This window comes from Siphateles boraxobius, unplaced genomic scaffold (assembly GCF_051911475.1).
Source record: "Siphateles boraxobius isolate OS27281-9 unplaced genomic scaffold, OSU_SipBor_1 3, whole genome shotgun sequence".
NCBI classification, from domain to species: Eukaryota; Metazoa; Chordata; class Actinopteri; order Cypriniformes; family Leuciscidae; genus Siphateles; species Siphateles boraxobius.
The window spans coordinates 2,614,421-2,631,429 of NW_027508919.1; the positions used below are offsets into that span (position 1 = coordinate 2,614,421).

At 37.6% G+C, this 17,009-nt stretch overlaps 1 protein-coding gene across 2 annotated transcripts; it reads left to right on the top strand.

Annotated features, from left to right (window-relative positions):
- Positions 1 to 7,428: 7,428 nt before the first annotated feature.
- ap1ar (adaptor related protein complex 1 associated regulatory protein) lies at positions 7,429 to 16,063 on the top strand. Of its 2 annotated transcripts, none has more exons than XM_077247367.1 (10): positions 7,429 to 7,783; positions 8,704 to 8,752; positions 8,841 to 8,867; positions 8,961 to 8,986; positions 9,986 to 10,082; positions 10,358 to 10,456; positions 11,126 to 11,193; positions 12,157 to 12,230; positions 12,332 to 12,439; positions 13,024 to 16,063. In XM_077247367.1, exons 1-10 carry the CDS (start codon positions 7,713 to 7,715, stop codon positions 13,299 to 13,301), a joined length of 897 nt encoding a protein of 298 aa, XP_077103482.1. In that variant the 5' UTR covers positions 7,429 to 7,712; the 3' UTR covers positions 13,302 to 16,063. The 2 variants fall into 2 exon arrangements, with proteins under 2 accessions (XP_077103482.1, XP_077103483.1); XM_077247368.1 differs by having other exon boundaries at positions 7,454 to 7,783; positions 12,157 to 12,224.
- Positions 16,064 to 17,009: the final 946 nt, after the last annotated feature.

Below are 17,009 nucleotides of genomic sequence, written 5' to 3' on the forward strand. Positions count from 1 at the left end.
AAACAAGTCGGTTTGCATGGCCGTCGTCTCAGAAGGAAGCCTCTTCTGAAGCTGGCTCACAAGAAAGCCCGCAAACAGTTTGCTGAAAGCAACCTGTCCAAAAGCATGAATTACTGGAAGCATGTCCTGTGGTCTGATAAGACTAAGATACACTTGTTTGGCTCAGATGGTGTCCATAATGTGTGGCGATGCGCTGGTGAGGAGTACCAAGAATATTGTGTCTTGCCTAAAGTCGAGCATGGTGGCGGTAGCATCATGGCCTGGGTTGCATTAGTGCTGCCAGTACTGGGGAGCGGCGCTTCATTCAGGGAAACATGGATTCCAACATGTACTGTGACATTCGGAAGCAGAACATGATGCCCTCCCTTCAGAAACCGTGCTGAACGGCATGATAACTACCCCAAACACACCGCCACGATGGCAACTGCCTTGCAATATTCATATGGATAGTGTTGTTTGTACAGACTGTGAAAACAAATTTCCATCCACTGAGGAAGGTGGAGTAGGTGAAGGAGTGGCCAATTGTATTAGTAAACAATCTCGTACTCTCTCTCTCTCTCTCTCTCTCTCTCTCTCTCTCTCTCTCTCTCTCTCTCTCTCTCTGTCTTCATTCTACAGAATAAATAACATATTCAACATGAAGGTGAGTAAACTGAACATTACTCTATTTTGGAACATCTGAGTTCAAGACAGTGACATGACTGTGAACTCTTGAGCTACTAAATGATGTTCTTCTTCTGTTTTCCAGTACAAATATCTAAACATTCCAAAATGGTGATACATGTACTTGAGAAGCAAAATGAATGAAGATATTAACCCTTGGACACATCTACATTGTAAGTAAATAAAAAACACCAGCTTTTCACTGAAAATCGCCTATAATAATGTTGTAATAAATGGCTATAACTTGCTTAGGGATTGTTACATGTAGTCAACATTTCATCTGGAAATCTAGAATATACAATAAGCTTTCTAAAGGTAAACATCCAAACTTCAGAAGGATTAGTTTGAGTTGAGTAAAAAAAAAATTCACAACAAATTTGCTGCCGTTTTTCTTAAATCTGGTAAATTCATCCATTCTAAGACAAAATAAATGAAAAATTGGTCATTTAAATGAGCTAGATTGAAACTTCAAGTTCTCCTGTTTAAAATGATATAGGCTATGGCACTTTATGCTGACTGTTATAATGGGTCAGAAATATAAAGAAAAGAACAGACGAGTCAGGTGCTCCAAAAATGGTCTAGGTCTTTAAGGGTTAAGTCTTGTTTTCAAAAAAAAAAAAAATTAAAGGGGCTATATGTAAGAATTTGCATGCATTAACCAGTTTTATATTACCAGTGTGTAAGCTTGTAACGAAACATAAAAGTATGTGATGTTTATGCACGCTCTCAATGGCACGAAACGAATGCTTATACAATGTTCAGAATAAAGCAGAAAGAGCCATCCTGTACTGTAATGTCACTATAGTCTCACATAGTCAGATCTATAGTCCATAGTCTCAAATCTACTTTAAAATTAATCATAACAGTGTAATTTTAATGAACTCATCCATCCATTATGTAAAGTGTTGATATAATTTCCACTGAAACAGGAAGGCAGGGTGGGACATATTGAACAGCTCCTCCCCTTTTAATAAATAGCCAATAGCGTTTCTTTTAAATCACATGCCGACCAGAGCCGTTGTTCTCAGTACAGATGCAGTTCCTTCTAATCTCTAACATTTTCTCCTCAATATCGCTTTAACATACAGCATTCTGTGCTGAATTCAAATGGGTCCGATATGTTTTGTGTTCTGCGCAGACTCGCAGCAGGAACGCATAGATATATACACTAGATGTCGCCTTGGCTACGGGAGTTCATTGGAACGAATGCGTCAATAGAGCCGCCATCGTGGAACGGGGAGCCCCTCCTCTTTAACCCTTTCACACGTAACGGCCGTTTCACACCGCAAGCGTCAGCAGCGCGTGAGCAGCGCGTATTTTTTTCGGCGTGCATGTTAATCAATGAGTGTGTTCACACCGCGAGCAGGAGCAGCGCGTGAGCGTCAAGCAGGAGCGTCGCGTGAGCAGCAGTGAAGCGGGGGTTTCGGCTTCGAGTCTATTTTTGCTGCGCTGCTCACACTCAATTAAAGTGAAAGCACACTTTTGATGGACACAATTAATATGATTTCACACAAAAAGTGCCCAAAACGCATAGAATTTGCATGTCTAGTGTGTTTTTACAAGAATTGCAGTATGTTAGAAAAAGGAAATGAAGACTAACATAAAGAAAATAACATTTTATAGAAAATGTACCCATCAAACTTGTTTTTATTTATTCAGTTTGGGCTTTGAACAAACTTCAAGTGTGTTTATGACCACCAACTTCTAAAAACAAAATTTTCAAAAGTCCTTGTAAAGAAATGCTTGCTTATATGTAGCCTTATGTGTAGCCTGGGAGCCGCTGTTGTGACGCTGCACAATCGTTCCAGTGTGAATACTCGCGCGCGTCTGCAGCTTCAGTGACGATGTAGTTGCGCTGACGTGCTGCTCACGCGCCGCTCATGCTTGCGGTGTGAAACGGCCGTAAGTTTAAAATATTCTAACTGACCCCCCCAGCGTGAGTTTTTCAAGGCGACCGTTATTTAGAACTTGTCACTTTAATGTTTCCATGGTGACGTGTCATTGCTTGTCATGTGACACAGCGCAACCACAACACAGCACTGAATGAATGATGATCTGCTTTTATGTCATTTTCCCTTTTTTATTCAAAATATTCACAAATGTATTAGCTATAGCATGAAACACTGATATTCCGATTGTCAAATATGTGCAAGTGGATGTGTTTTGATGTTTAAACACCTTTATAACGATCGCGTTAGTTGAGCTGTATGCGCGATGGGCGGCGCCATGTTAGTTTGTTTCACAGTTCCGAGAATCGGATCTGTTGGATTTACACGTCAATCCCTACACTTCTCACGAAATGCATGAAAGTAAGTGGCTGGTGAACTGGGAGAAGAATAGGGTCAAATGTAAAGCTACTTACACAATGTGTATCTGATATAAATAAAACGTGTAGTCTTATTATAATGAAAAGGATTATTATTGCCGCTTCCATAGACATCAGTGTGTATTTTACAAACTCAAAATCATTGTTTTGCTAGTACTTGTGTGTATTTAAATGTCTGAAATCTAAAATAAACATTATGTGGTTGAAAACACTCAATAGTTGTGATATACGACAGCACTGAGTGGGTCCTTCTCTGGCTCAGCGCCAGCAAACACGCGAAAGCACGTTTGAATTTAGCAGTTGATCACGTGATGCACTGACCGTTCTAATCACACCGGTGTGATCGTACGCTCCAGGGACCAGCCAAGATTGATCACACTGGTGTGATCGCACGTGTGAAAGGGTTAATGCATCAGCATCAATTTAGAAATTTAAAAAAATGTACAAAATTTCACATTCTTGTGAAATGTAATCCTTTGCTGTCTGGTTTTTAGATTTCGTTCGTGTGAACATCCATACGCAGCACAAAAGTCCGGCATCATCCATGAATTCAGCGTTACCTATAGCTACTTCCTATGACAAACCCCTGTTCCAAGATGGCGGCGGTTTTGACACATGCTTAGAATCCCAAGGCGACATCTAGTGTATATATCTATGTCAGGACTGAAGCTGTAGCGGTTCGCGTGACACTAACGTCAAACCAGACTACATTCACCCCAATGGAAAGCATATTAGGGCAGGAAATCTGATGAGAAGCTGGTGCAGAGTGATGTCATCAAAATCTCTGATCCATATTGGCGAAAGTGAGAGACAGTAAAATTTGAATGCTTATATATTCGAAATGTGAATTTTACAATAAGGCTAACATATACTAAAAGCCAAAATATATATTTTGATTTCATGGGGACTTTAAGTAGGTTTGTGCTTAAAACGAGAACAAATATCTGCTAGTGTGATCAGAAATATAAACTTACTTAATTTTTATGAATTTTTTACAAAGCAAAACTTAACGTCAATTTGCTTCTTAAGTAAATGTATCCTGATTTAATAACTTCTTGATATTTTTACTGGAAAGCAAGACAACAAATCTGAGTAAGAAAATTATTTGAAGATCAAGCTGACGTTTTTCCTCTGGATTATGTTCTGTGCTCTGGTTGAATGGGCCGCTGTGATGTCAGCATAACTGATTACATCAGGATCTATGGTGCTTGAGCAACGATTTAAGTAACTATGGCAACAGGCCGCGGAATATTACTAGCAAACTTAAACTTCACGTCACTCTGTTCTCTGAGGCTTTTGTGAGATTTACTATAATCACCAGTTCAGAACCCTCTCTGCTGGTGCATCAGGATTAGACATCATCTGGGCCTTGGGTCTCAGCGGGGTTAAAGACATCTGACCACATTCCCCATCTGTCAGATCACCCAGCGCTTTATTAAAAACACTTACATTTGCGAAATGCTACAAAACCTTATAGTGTAGTGTGCAAAAGTTCATAGTTTGCACAAATCCCTAACACACATGAACTTAAGTACATAACTCATCCGACATTGTTTGTGCACTGAATGTGATGTGTACTTAAAATCGGCTTATTGAGAAAAGGTCAGCTATAGCTATCTATAAGCAATCAGACTTAAACATTTTGTGTGGCAGATAAAAAAAACAAAAACAAAACATATATCCTCTGACTTATATTGAAAATATTGCATATTTTACATGTACAATACAGTGCAAAAACAAGAATTCATTAAGGATGTTTTATTGTTTTATCAGTTGAGTGGCTAGGCAAATATACACTAATACAGTTGTGGATTCAGGATTCTTTGATGAATAGAAAGTAAAAAAAATAGATAAACAGCCTTTATTTGAAAAAGAAAAAGTTTTTAACATTATAAATGTCTTTACTGTCCCTTTGATCAATTTAATGTGTCCTTGCTAAATAAAAGTATTATTTTTTTAAACCTACTGACCCCAAACTTATAATCAATAGCGAGGGCCTATGTTTACGTATATAATATGTATATTTAGTGTAAATATATAGTTTATATTTACATGCGCCACCCATCTGATAAAACTACAAACATCCCTTGTTCATTTCAAATGGCTTTTTAAACATTTCACATAAGAATGTATGATTATATAGTTTAGCACTCATTATACCAGGATATTTAAATGCCAAATTGACCAGATAAAATGAGGTATTCCAGAGGGTGTGTAATAAGAGATGATAATTCCTGCTCTCTGGACTGTATCCTTGTCGAGCTTGAGCATCTGTAACCAACACTCATCCGGTGCAAGGGTCAAAGGGAATCAGAGGATGAATGTCAGTTTTCCCTTTCACCCACAGCAGGAAATACTTAAGTGTCTCTGCAGTTTCCAAAGAAACAGCAGTTCTTGTTTTATGCAGTGCTAGCATGATGCGGTGTGACCCTAATTCATTTCTCCCCTAAAAATGGTCTTTTCACCCTAAAAAAACTATTTTTAGCATTTCTTTCTAATCTTAAATCTGATTTAAGCTCCTAAAATGCAGTGCACAGAATCTAAAGGATGAAAAAGCAAATGATATGGCCACAGGCTCGGAAACTGAGGAAGGTCTCATTAGTCTTTGCAGGTTAAATGACATGGGACGTTTCATCAATTGCAGAATGTACCACATGCTCTAATGCCCGCAGACACATTTAGTTTGTATCTGTGAAGAATTTAACAAAAAAATGCTTCCATATGTAGAGCATTAGCTCTATACGACAGAAACCAATGAGTCATTGTATGTGTTCAGAGGTTAAAGGGATGGTTCACCCAAGAATGACAATTCTGTCATTAATTACTTACCCTTATGTTACGTACCCTCAACCTCATTGGTTTTTGAAGCTCAAACATGCTGCTTAACATGAGAATGAACCTCATTGGTTCTTACAGAAGATCAAACGTGTTGTGTAACACGAGAATGAACCTCATTGGTTCTTGCTGAAGCTCAAACGTGATACGTAACACGAGAATGAACCTCATTGGTTGATGAATGTTTATATGTGAATAAAAGTCTAAATTCAAGCAACCGTGTCTCTTCAGGAAATTTGGACTAAACTGCTCAATTGATATGGATTAGTTGTATGATCTCTTTATGATCTCTTATGATTTTGCAGTGCCAAATACCAGTTGTGTAGCTGTCAATGGAGGGACAGAAAGCTCTCAGATTTCATCAAAAAGATCTTCATTTGTGTTCTGAAGATGAACGAAAGTCTTACGGGTTTGAAACGACATGAGAGTGAGTAAATAATGACAGAGTTTTTATTTTTGGGTGAAACTTTCCCTTTGACCTTCACGGGTAATAACCATGGGTAATGACGGCCACCTTGACAAACATCCGTACTGTTTTTCCAGCACCTTTGCCAAGCATTTGGATCACGACAGTCGTCTCACCTGTGTCACGAGTACAGCGGTCTTCTGTCTACAGGTATAATCTACTTTTCATTAAGAGCCCCGCTGATAGGAGCAGGTGTATGTGTGGCTTTATCTGTACATTCATGCAGGCGCATATAAATGTAATCATACGTGAAGGTTTCAGACCGACGGCCCGTAAAGATGGTGTCACCGTACCTGGAGTGCAATCTGGGCGCGCGGCTTTACCTGCTGTTAGGAGCAATTTGCGCTCCCTGAAATCAAGCGTCAAAATACGTTGCCTAATATGATTTTAATCCTCCTTGACCTTAAAAAAACAGCAGGGTCTTGGTTTTGATGAAGTAATACATGAGACCACATCGTTTGTGAGTCAGAGGAGACACAGATGATCCTCCATATGTAGGTGTCTGATATCCAAAGAATTCTGAAAAAAATTAAAAACCAAAAGCTTCTACAAAAATACCACAGTTTGGGGGTAAGGCAAGCATCACTATATATACAAAATGTGCCAGGGACAAGTTAAGTACATTGTTTAGTTTAGAGTATGACAGATTATAATAATTTACATTTAGAATTATATATTTCAATTTTAATAATATACATTAGCAGTTTGCAATAATTACGATTTTTTTAAATGTTTTTGAAAAAAGTCTTTTCTGCTCACCCAGACTGCATTTGTTCAACCAAAAATGCAGTAAAATAGTAATATTGTGAAACATTATTACAATTTAAAGAACTGTTTTCTATTTTAATATATTTTAAAACGTAATTTATTCTCGTGACCAAAGCTGAATTTCCAGCATCATTAATCCAGTCTTCAGTGTGGAATGATCCTTCAGAAATCATTCTAATATACTGATTTGGTTTATTTTCAATTATTATTGGCTATGCTTTATTATACTTTTAAATTACTAGCACCACCTCCACTAGCATAACTATTTTTAGTGGAAACTGTGGTTACCATGGTAATTTTAGTTATGGGTGATCTCTGTCGACCCCCAGTGTCTCTGAAACGTCATTGCAGTATTTGAGCCTCGCGACTTGCCGTAGTTTAAACATTAATCACATGTACGAATAGTCAGGAAGAAGAAACAAAAGCGGGTCTTAGGCCAGATCTGAGAATGCCACCCATGGGCGATGAATGATGCAGCTGCGCGAGCGAAGTGTCCGCAGGTGACTCACCTGTGCGAACCGGCCGCGTGCACGCGCCTACACGGGGCATGCAGAATACAGTCCTCGTATCCGGACCAATGTGTAAAGAAGCAGGATACGGATCAGGAATGGAAGAATAACGTTAGCTGATACATACACCTGATCCGTGTATGCCATGGGGAACTGCTGGGCTCAATGTTTTGGGCTCTTTAGAAGGGAAGCAAACAGGATACAAAGAGGAGGAGGGTGAGTCAGTAATGGGCTTGTTATTTCACATGAAGTTGCACCAGCTGTGATCTTTGGCAGCATGACTCGCTTGTTGTCAGGTGCATTGTATTGAACACTCGTATAGCCGGTGAGCAGGGGACAATCTCTGGATCGTTTTAAAGGAATGTTCTGATAGATATCCATTACATTACATACGCAGAGTTTACGTTGAAAGCAACTGATATCAATCCCATTAGCAATGTTCATTTCGCGAACGAATCGTTCCTTTTAAATGATTCATGTGAACCGAATGGCATCGAGTTTGTAATCCACTTCACTGTTCCGGAAAGTAGTTTACATATTTATATTTTGATAATGGATGTAGTTATTTAATTATAATATTTAATAGATGCTTACAAAAAATGCGCCGCGTTTAATGACACATAGTATTTTTTTGTTTCACACTGTTAACCAATGATTCGAATCTGTTCTCCGATGGAACCGACTTGGTTGAATTGACTCGGACTGATCAACGCTACTCTAGTTTCCGCATTAGTTGAGGTCTGATCTCAGGACCCCGCCCAGAGTCCTCTTGTGAATCCGCCCTAGGACATCAGCTTTGGGCCATTCGCCATTGTGTGTAATCTATATCTGAATTTATTTGTTGAATCTAAACTAGTACCAGGCATGTTTTATACTCTCTATTTAGCCTATATGTTGTCTGTTAAGTCTTAGATTATTACTAATTTGAGAAGTCTCCATTTGCTGTTTTACTTTATAGAATCTCAGAATCTTTTTTTAACCGCAAGTGATGATATTGGACAAGGCTGTTACTTAAATCGTTTTATACATAAAATATTTTAATATGCTCTGCCAGGAGGAAGTGAGTTTTACCTCACTTAAAACCAGCCTGCCCCGATGATTTGATTGTTTTTGTTTGTTTGTTTGTTTGCCAATAGGTCTAAGTACTTCAAAAGTACCACAGCTGGGGAACACTATACCATTGAGGTACAGTCATCATAATTTATTTAAAATTATATATAAATACATTCTCATCACTGTGCAGTTTGAGTGACATCCATGCGTTCTGTTACAGTTTGAGAACCTTGTGGAGAGCGATGAGGTGAGGACACACTTACAGAACCACACTCAACTTCTTTAATCTTCTAATATTACTCCTTTGCATAGACATCAACACTTTTGCCTTCTTTTCCAGGGTGAGAGCTCGCAAAGCTGCCCCAGGTATGGTATTAGTTAATCTGGCCTCTTTTGGATTTTACTTTTATTTACCTGGATACATACAGTACACCCAAGTAAAGCGGTTTGTACTATAGAGCAATAGTTTTTGTTTCCTTGCACTTATTTTCAAGATCTGAGGTGAATTTTCCATTGTCTTTTCAGTTTGGCTATAAGAGTCACACAAAATGATATTCAAACTCGCATGAAATTCTTTTAACAATTAAATAAAGCACATAATTAGTGAGATTACCATCGTCATACTTTGTATGGAGACATGTGGTGGTTTTTCTTGAGAGGCTTGAGATTTTTTTTTTTTTGTGTGTGAATTTTGTCATGATTGTATGTAGCAATTTTAATATGTTGTGTTTATGTATGGCTGCTACCTAGGCCAGGTCTCTCTTGTAAAAGAGATTTTTGATCTCAATGAGACTTCCTGGTAAAATAAAGATAAAATAAAATAATACATAAATAAAATGTTGTTCCAGCTACGACGTTGCAGAAATAGAAACCGTTTCTAAAAAATAATCTTCTGTCGCATGTCGCCATTGTTGCTGGTTAGGGCAACAAGCCTGATTAACAAGGAAAAGATGCATATCATATGTGGTTAGGACACGGTGTAATGCAATTTTGTGACGGTGACGGTTTAAAATGCTCACACTGATGCAACCAAATAGATTTTTTTGGATATTATGATGGATATTGTGCACAAAAAATTGCAAGACCGATTTCTAATATATTGATTTCTTATTTGTCTGTCTCTAAAAGTCACTTAAAGAAACTATATAGATGGTCGCTGATGGGCAAACTGTCTTTTCCCCTCTACATGGCTGGCCCTTGGCTTAGATAGGCTGTAAAATTGACCAGGTCGTCAAGACCAAGTTAGGAGGACTGGAATTAGTTGCATTCCTCTCAGATCAGTGCATCACATGGCATGAGGTCACACAGATTTTGATTGGCTGAGGGAGACTTTGAACTCTGCCTTCTCTTCTGTCATTGGTCCAGACCCATCAGCGAGGAGGAGATCGGCCACTTGAAAGAGCAACGCTACACTGCCATCTCAGACCAACAGGCGCTGATCGACAAAAAGCTGAAGACAGAGGTACGGGAGGTCACATCCGTACCTCCATCATCACATGTGCCCTGATGAAACGTTCACAATAAGACTAGACAAGAACTAGAAACTTGTTTATAGTGTAAACAAGATCAATTTTACGTTTGACATTTTAATGGTCAAGGTCAAAAGTTGTTGCCTTTAAGTTAGAGCTTACATTGAGTTTATGGTTTCATTTGTTGTTTTCCATTGCTTTGGTTTTCACCCCTGCTTTTATTTCTGAGTTTAGTTAACCTTCCCTTCCTGTTGTGATTTTTGCCCAGTTAGTGGCAGAGGAGGAGAAGTTAAGGCTAGAAGAGGAGGCTGCTTTTGCAGCCCAGCGCGAGGCAGCGCGGCTCGCTAAGGAACGAAAGCTAAAGGAGGTGAGGCGTTCGCACTGAGCACGCCCAGCCCTTCTCTTAACCCCGCCCACTTGCCTTCAGCCACACCCTTCTCATTTATGACATGCCTTCAGTTCTAATTTATAAGTAACAATTCTGATTTGAACAGGAAAAAAATTGCTTGAGTTTGTAAGTTATGCATTGGTTATCATGTATTTGTTGAAATTACTCATCTTTGAAACGTATATAGACTGTGATACACAATGAATAACTGAGATCAAGGACTTATAAACAGGATTGAAGGCTCTTAATGTTGGTCCAGCATCAAATATCGATCAACGTCTTGTGAATAAACTCAGCACTTAATGCTGATAAAAACAAAATCGATCTGCTTCCAAGAAAACCTTCTCCACCTAAAACTAACTATCCTAAACTACATGTCTCTCATTTCCTCCTGTTTTTATTAGCATTTGTCATCTTATTTTGCCCTCGTCTTCTGGTCATTTTTATTTTCTCTACTTTTCCTTTCTACCATGATTTGTGTGTTTGAACATCTGCTAATATTACATCTGCTGTCTGTTTCCCAGTAGGGCACCAAACTTTGGCACTAGCAGTTAGAAGTAATTTTAGCCATGTTTTTGATACCATAGCACTTGGTGAAATATTAGTGGAAGTGAGTCAGTCGTCATTCTTAAAATGTTCTGTTTTCAGGGAAAGCAGCAGCCACAGAGGACCAAACCTAGATCAGAATCAGAGAGCAATGACACTCGGCACAAACCGTAAGTTCAATCTGCCCTGAAATTAATGCAAACTGTATTCAGTGACCCCCAAAAGTTTCCGAACACTTACAAATTTTACACTTACAAATGTACGAGTGTTATTGCATTAGACACAAAATATCAAACCAAATAGCATGTGGAAACAAATGAAGCTAGACTTCTATAGAAATATCTTCCTATTTTTGAGCCATAAAAAAAAAATATATATATATATATATATATATATAGAACTAAAAGAAAAATATATAATAAAAACATTTTAAACTCTTAAGTTTAATATTAAGTATTAATAAGTTATAAAAAGATTACATATTTCAGTTGTTTACCTTCATCTCAAGTGACCATTAGCCATCACCAGAGAAGTGTGAATATGTTGTTAAATTATTGAAATATTAACTTAAAAATAATTTCTTAAAGTTCTCCCTGAGATTTTAAGTTGGAGTTCAGCTGACAAAAAACAACAACATTTGGGTTATACCTTCATTAAAGTGTGCTAGTGTGCCTTTTTTTTTTATTGTCAGGAGTTGGGTATCATTTGAATTTAAAATTTTCATGTATTCAGATACAGAAACCGTCATCAAATGTTAAATAACACAGAGCTTTATAAATACAATATACATTACAAATATAGTTAGTTATTCAGTCAAGAACTTTCTCTTTGTCATTAGTTGTTTGATGAACATTGTTATAAAGACGGCAGCAAGAATATTAGACTGCTGTCACTTTAAGAGCTGCGCGGATCCAATATACTGTTATGCGTTTTCTTTGTCAACTGTTTACATTCACTTAAGACATAACCAACTGTGTTTACGAGAATATTTCGACTTTTTTGTGTATTTGTCCGTTCAAGTGCAAAAAGACACGTGAGAGAACTGTTCAGTATCACGCACTATTAAATATAATATGCGACTTTCTGTGCGCACATTTTGCAGACAGATGAGGTGTGTGTGTGTGTTTCCCCAGCAAAGCGTCGGATGGAGAGTTCGAGGTGTACCTGCAGAGTGTGAAGGCTCAATCTGAAGCATTTCGCGGTAACCGTGAGTTCCCATTAACACATTTCAATTAAAATGCATTTAAATGAAAAAAAATATTAATCTCTAAATGCTAAAATCTGTATCAACTGTGTCTGTGTGTGAAGGACTCAGCTCTGAGACGAATGTGGTGACGCCGAACACAGAGAGCAGCTGGGACTTCACCAGTAAGACTGACGCCACATCACTGGACCTGGAGTGGGAGGATGAGGAGGGTGAGTGACTTACGGAACTGATAACAATTGCGTCCTGCATTCAGAAATCATTTATGAGCACTACAGAAACTATGAAGTCAAGTCACAACATGCCAATTTAAATGTTGCCGTTTTGCAGTTTGATACTGTTTGCTTTAAATGTCACATCCAAGTCAGGTTTTAATTTTGACATTTTGGAGTGTTTATTGATCTTGGTTAATGTGAATTTTAACATTTACAAATACAGAAATAATCAAAATATGTGTCTGTTAATGCAGTGTGAACTTAACACGAACAAACAATGATTGAAGTGCTCCTATTATGCTTTTTCGGATATTAACTTCATTCATTGTGTGATATAGGTGTTTGTGAATGTAAAAGGTCAGCAAAGTTTCAAAGTGCACAATAAATAAAGTTACCGTCTCCCAAAAGAAAGAACCAATTCTGAACTGCCTGAAACGAGTCATCAGTATTTCCAGTCTTTCTTTATTTTTACATGTGGATGAATGGTAAATTTTGTACAGGCACCTGTATTAACACAGCAAATAGGGTTGGCTTAATCCATGTGTCTTTACTGTAGTGAATTAATATGTGGCTTTACACAGGAATGAACCGAATGGGTCCTGCATGGGAGCGTTCCAAAACGGAGGAGGATATTTTACGGGCGGCGCTTCGTCCTGGCGGGAAACAGCTGGACAGCGGACCCACCTCCACCTCTGAGGACTCCAACGCTCTGGAGTGGGAGAACGACTTTGTCAGCGCACATCCCGAGGACAGTGGTGACCATGGCGACGAGGACTTTGAGGGATTTGTTAATCCAGTACTGGACACGCCCACTGAGGAGGCGGGGCATAAGGCCAGCTCTGACCAACAAGAGAGATAGTCTACAGCAAGAGACCGTGAGGCCACAGCGATTTCAAATGCCTCGTTCAAAATCAGTGTGATATGACCGCGGACGGTCAGTTCAACGTAATGTATAAAATGAAATTCATAATTCTCATTGTGAGAGAGAATACTAGAATCAGAAAATGCTTTATATGATTTGTACTGTCATTGGGTGAATATCATGAAAATTGTCATAATTTATCCCAAAAAATATGATATATATTTTCATTATTTCGACTGATATCTGTTTTTATTACAATAAAAAATACTATAATACAAGAATTTCTAACTTTCGATAAATTCGATATTCGATAAATTCATGCAGCCATGATGTATATATATTTCCCAATTTAAATGTGGCTATGTTTTGCATAATAGTAATGAGAACTGGGTTGGAAATATGCTCAGTGGTCACAATGTCACAATGCAAAAAAATCTTTATGGATCTAACAGAATGCTTCAATTTCCTTATGCAAAATATAATTTCTTTTGGGATGAATAATGACCCTGACATGTTTGCGACAGTTTTTATGAGATTCACACCATTAGGTCACAGATTCATTAGGATTTGGTATATTTGCCCAGGTTTTTAATTATTAGATGCATCTGTAATTTATTTTTATTAGTTTCATTTTCATAACTGGGTGAGGAATGTTTTCGTTCAGGCTTTTTACAGTTTTCATTACAGAACTGAATCAAGTGCCATTTTAGAAGAAGAGGGAAGCTTCACGAAAGTCACAGATGTTTTCCAGAACAGTCATAACTTTTCTTTTGCATGGTTAATACGATAAGTCATATCAGACATGATAACAGGGACAATGACTGTCCGGGAATGTTGCCCCTGGTATGATGCGTATGAGACACTGGACAGTTTGAAGGGAAAGACCTTTTGGCTAAAATGCATTGGAACACGTTTAAATTAAGTCCATAAGTGCTTTTAAAATGGTCACTGTTTATCTGTCTGTGGGTCAAAGGGTTTGTTTCCAACACTTTTTGGAAAATGTAGTGATAACAGCCAGTTCTTTAAACTCTGCATTTCTGAACAAAATGGATCAGAAAGAGGGAAAATACATGGTGTAATATGGATCTTCATATTCTACCTCTGGTTTTGATAATCCTGACATTATTGAATGAATTCATGCTGTCTTACTGTACCTAAAAATGATCAATGATTTGATGTGAATATCTTTCCGGAACATGCAATTTGTTTCACAGTGAAATCAAAGAAATATTATTTTGCTTAAAGAAAATAAAGCATGTTTTATGATTTTTTTTTTGACATGTGATAAGTATTCATGAAAATAGTTTTAATCAATTAAAACATTCTCTTTCCTGTGATGTGGAAAAGTCAAAATCACAATGGCCTAAAAATATGCTTATATTTTCTTTATGGTATGATTATGATATTATCTTTGTTTTTCCATTCAATTATGGGGTGAAATATGACCCGAACATGTTTTTGTGACCCTATAGATGCCGATATGTGGATGAAAACGAGGCTGTGAGAGAAACATTGTATAAAGGTCCTAGATAACATGATTTTCACAACCTTTTAAAACAGTTTTATGGAGTTGTTGTCTACTGAAAGTTTTTCTCGGAAAGATGTTTCGTCAACTGAACAATCAATACGATCCAATAAATTCTGTCTACAGCCTCGTTTTCATTCCCGTCAAAAAAATTAATAAGGCGTCTAACCTGATTAAGGTCTTTAGTGGAACATTAAGGAACTAATGGTATTAGCAATGAATGAAAGAGGGGTCATCAAATGGTCAGGAATTATTTTTACACATGAAATTGACTCATCTTGTCTGCTATAATGAACAACCTCTTCCATTGACCCCCATATTTCACTCAAATTCCAAATTCAACCCGAATGCTTTTAAATGTTTTCATGAATTCTGATCTGTATATAATGGATAGTAAAGCAGACACTAAAGGCCTTTAAGTGTAGTGGAGACTCTGCGTCTGTAATCTAGTTGTGGGTCTCTGCGGATTGATGTGTGAAACATCAGCGCACACAAGAGCTTCTGTACAGCACAATCATGTCAAATTCTTTCCTTATTCTACCAGCACACCTCAAAAGAGATGTATTCATATCATCAGAATGTGAAGTATGTATGATCAATGCAGTGTTTGTTTTTGTTTGAATTTTATTTTTCTCCTCCTTTTTGAGTCTGTTGACCATAAAACTCATCCTGTTTGAAGAGTTTGGGAGCATTTGCAAAGATAAATGAATGTTTGTCCATCAGTCAGAATTAAATGGGCCCAGGTGATTGTAAATAATGTGTAGCTGATGTGTGAAATTATGACATTTGAAAATACAGCCCCATCTGTGTGTTTATGGAGGCATATTTATGTAAATGACTACAAGGTTAGCAGCTTTAACCGATTCCCTAATGGAAACACTGTTACCAGGCCTTATTTTGCATCATGACATGAGCGTATATTGAAATAATAATAGCGGTTCTCAATTTAAGGAAAACAAAATATGCTGAACATTCCAAGAAAGGTTCTGGATTCACGTTTCCAATGTGCTTCCCAACTCTTCAACAGAGCTTAAAATCTTGCACAATTACATTTGGTGATATGTTTCCTTGTGTTGGAGGAACATCAATTTTGTTTTGTTTTTTACAATTCTGGGTGTTTGTGAAGGACCCGTCATATTTCAGATAAACTGAACATAATTACAGTTTTTAGTATCTAATCGACAGAACATAAGACCTCGGGTTAGATCTGACTGCTAATAAACAAATAATATTACACCTGTCTGTTTGTATTTCTATGAGGGAAATTTAATTGTATGTTATGTTACATGTTGGTCTGTTTCCATTGGGGACACAGAGTATGGTATTTTTTTCCCCCTCAGTTTTCTTATTTTTTCTTCTGTGGTTAAAAGTGGTATTTTAAATTCCTTTTAATCTCACAGCTTTACTGTTTCTGTCCTTATTCTGGTTCTATTTGATTTCATTATTAGATCAGGCTTATTTTCAGGCTCTCTGGTGTGTTGACAACACTTTTAACAAAGTAGTTTCTTTCAGTTATTTTGGGAGTTTTTCCTCCATATACTTATCATTAATTTGCCCTGTGTAATTACCTATCTGTAAGAATGTTCATGCATTAATCGCTTTTTATTGCCAACTTGTGAACAAGACTTAAGAAACGAGATATTCCCCTACTAGGTTGTCTGTGAAAGTATAGACCAATTTTATGTGAAGTAGGCCTACTCGGCTGGGACGTTTTTGCCAGGAAAATCAAAAGGATGTGACGTGTATTCGCGCTCCAGAGATCCTCTCTTCTGTTCAATGAACCATGGATAACGCTAAAAAAAATGAGCCATTCTGTGCTATAATGCAGAGGTGGACAATAGAGATGGGATTTATGGCTCTTTGAGGGGATCCGGATCTTTGCGATCCGTTCCTTTCAAAGAGCCGTTCAAAAGAACGGCTCTTTTGGCTCTTTTTAAATATTTAGTCAGTTTTAAGAAGTCAGCTTTGGGGGCATCTCAGTTTATCCTGGAAATAATCACTGGGAGGAATGATGAGGTGAGATTTGTAGTCAAATAATTAAAACTCAGATATCACACACCAATATCTGAGTTTGAATTATTCTGAAATATTGATTATTACCTCATTTGTCATGTGTGGACTATATTCCATAGGGTTGCACAACATCCCTCTGCTTAGAAAGTGACATCACTATTTTGGAT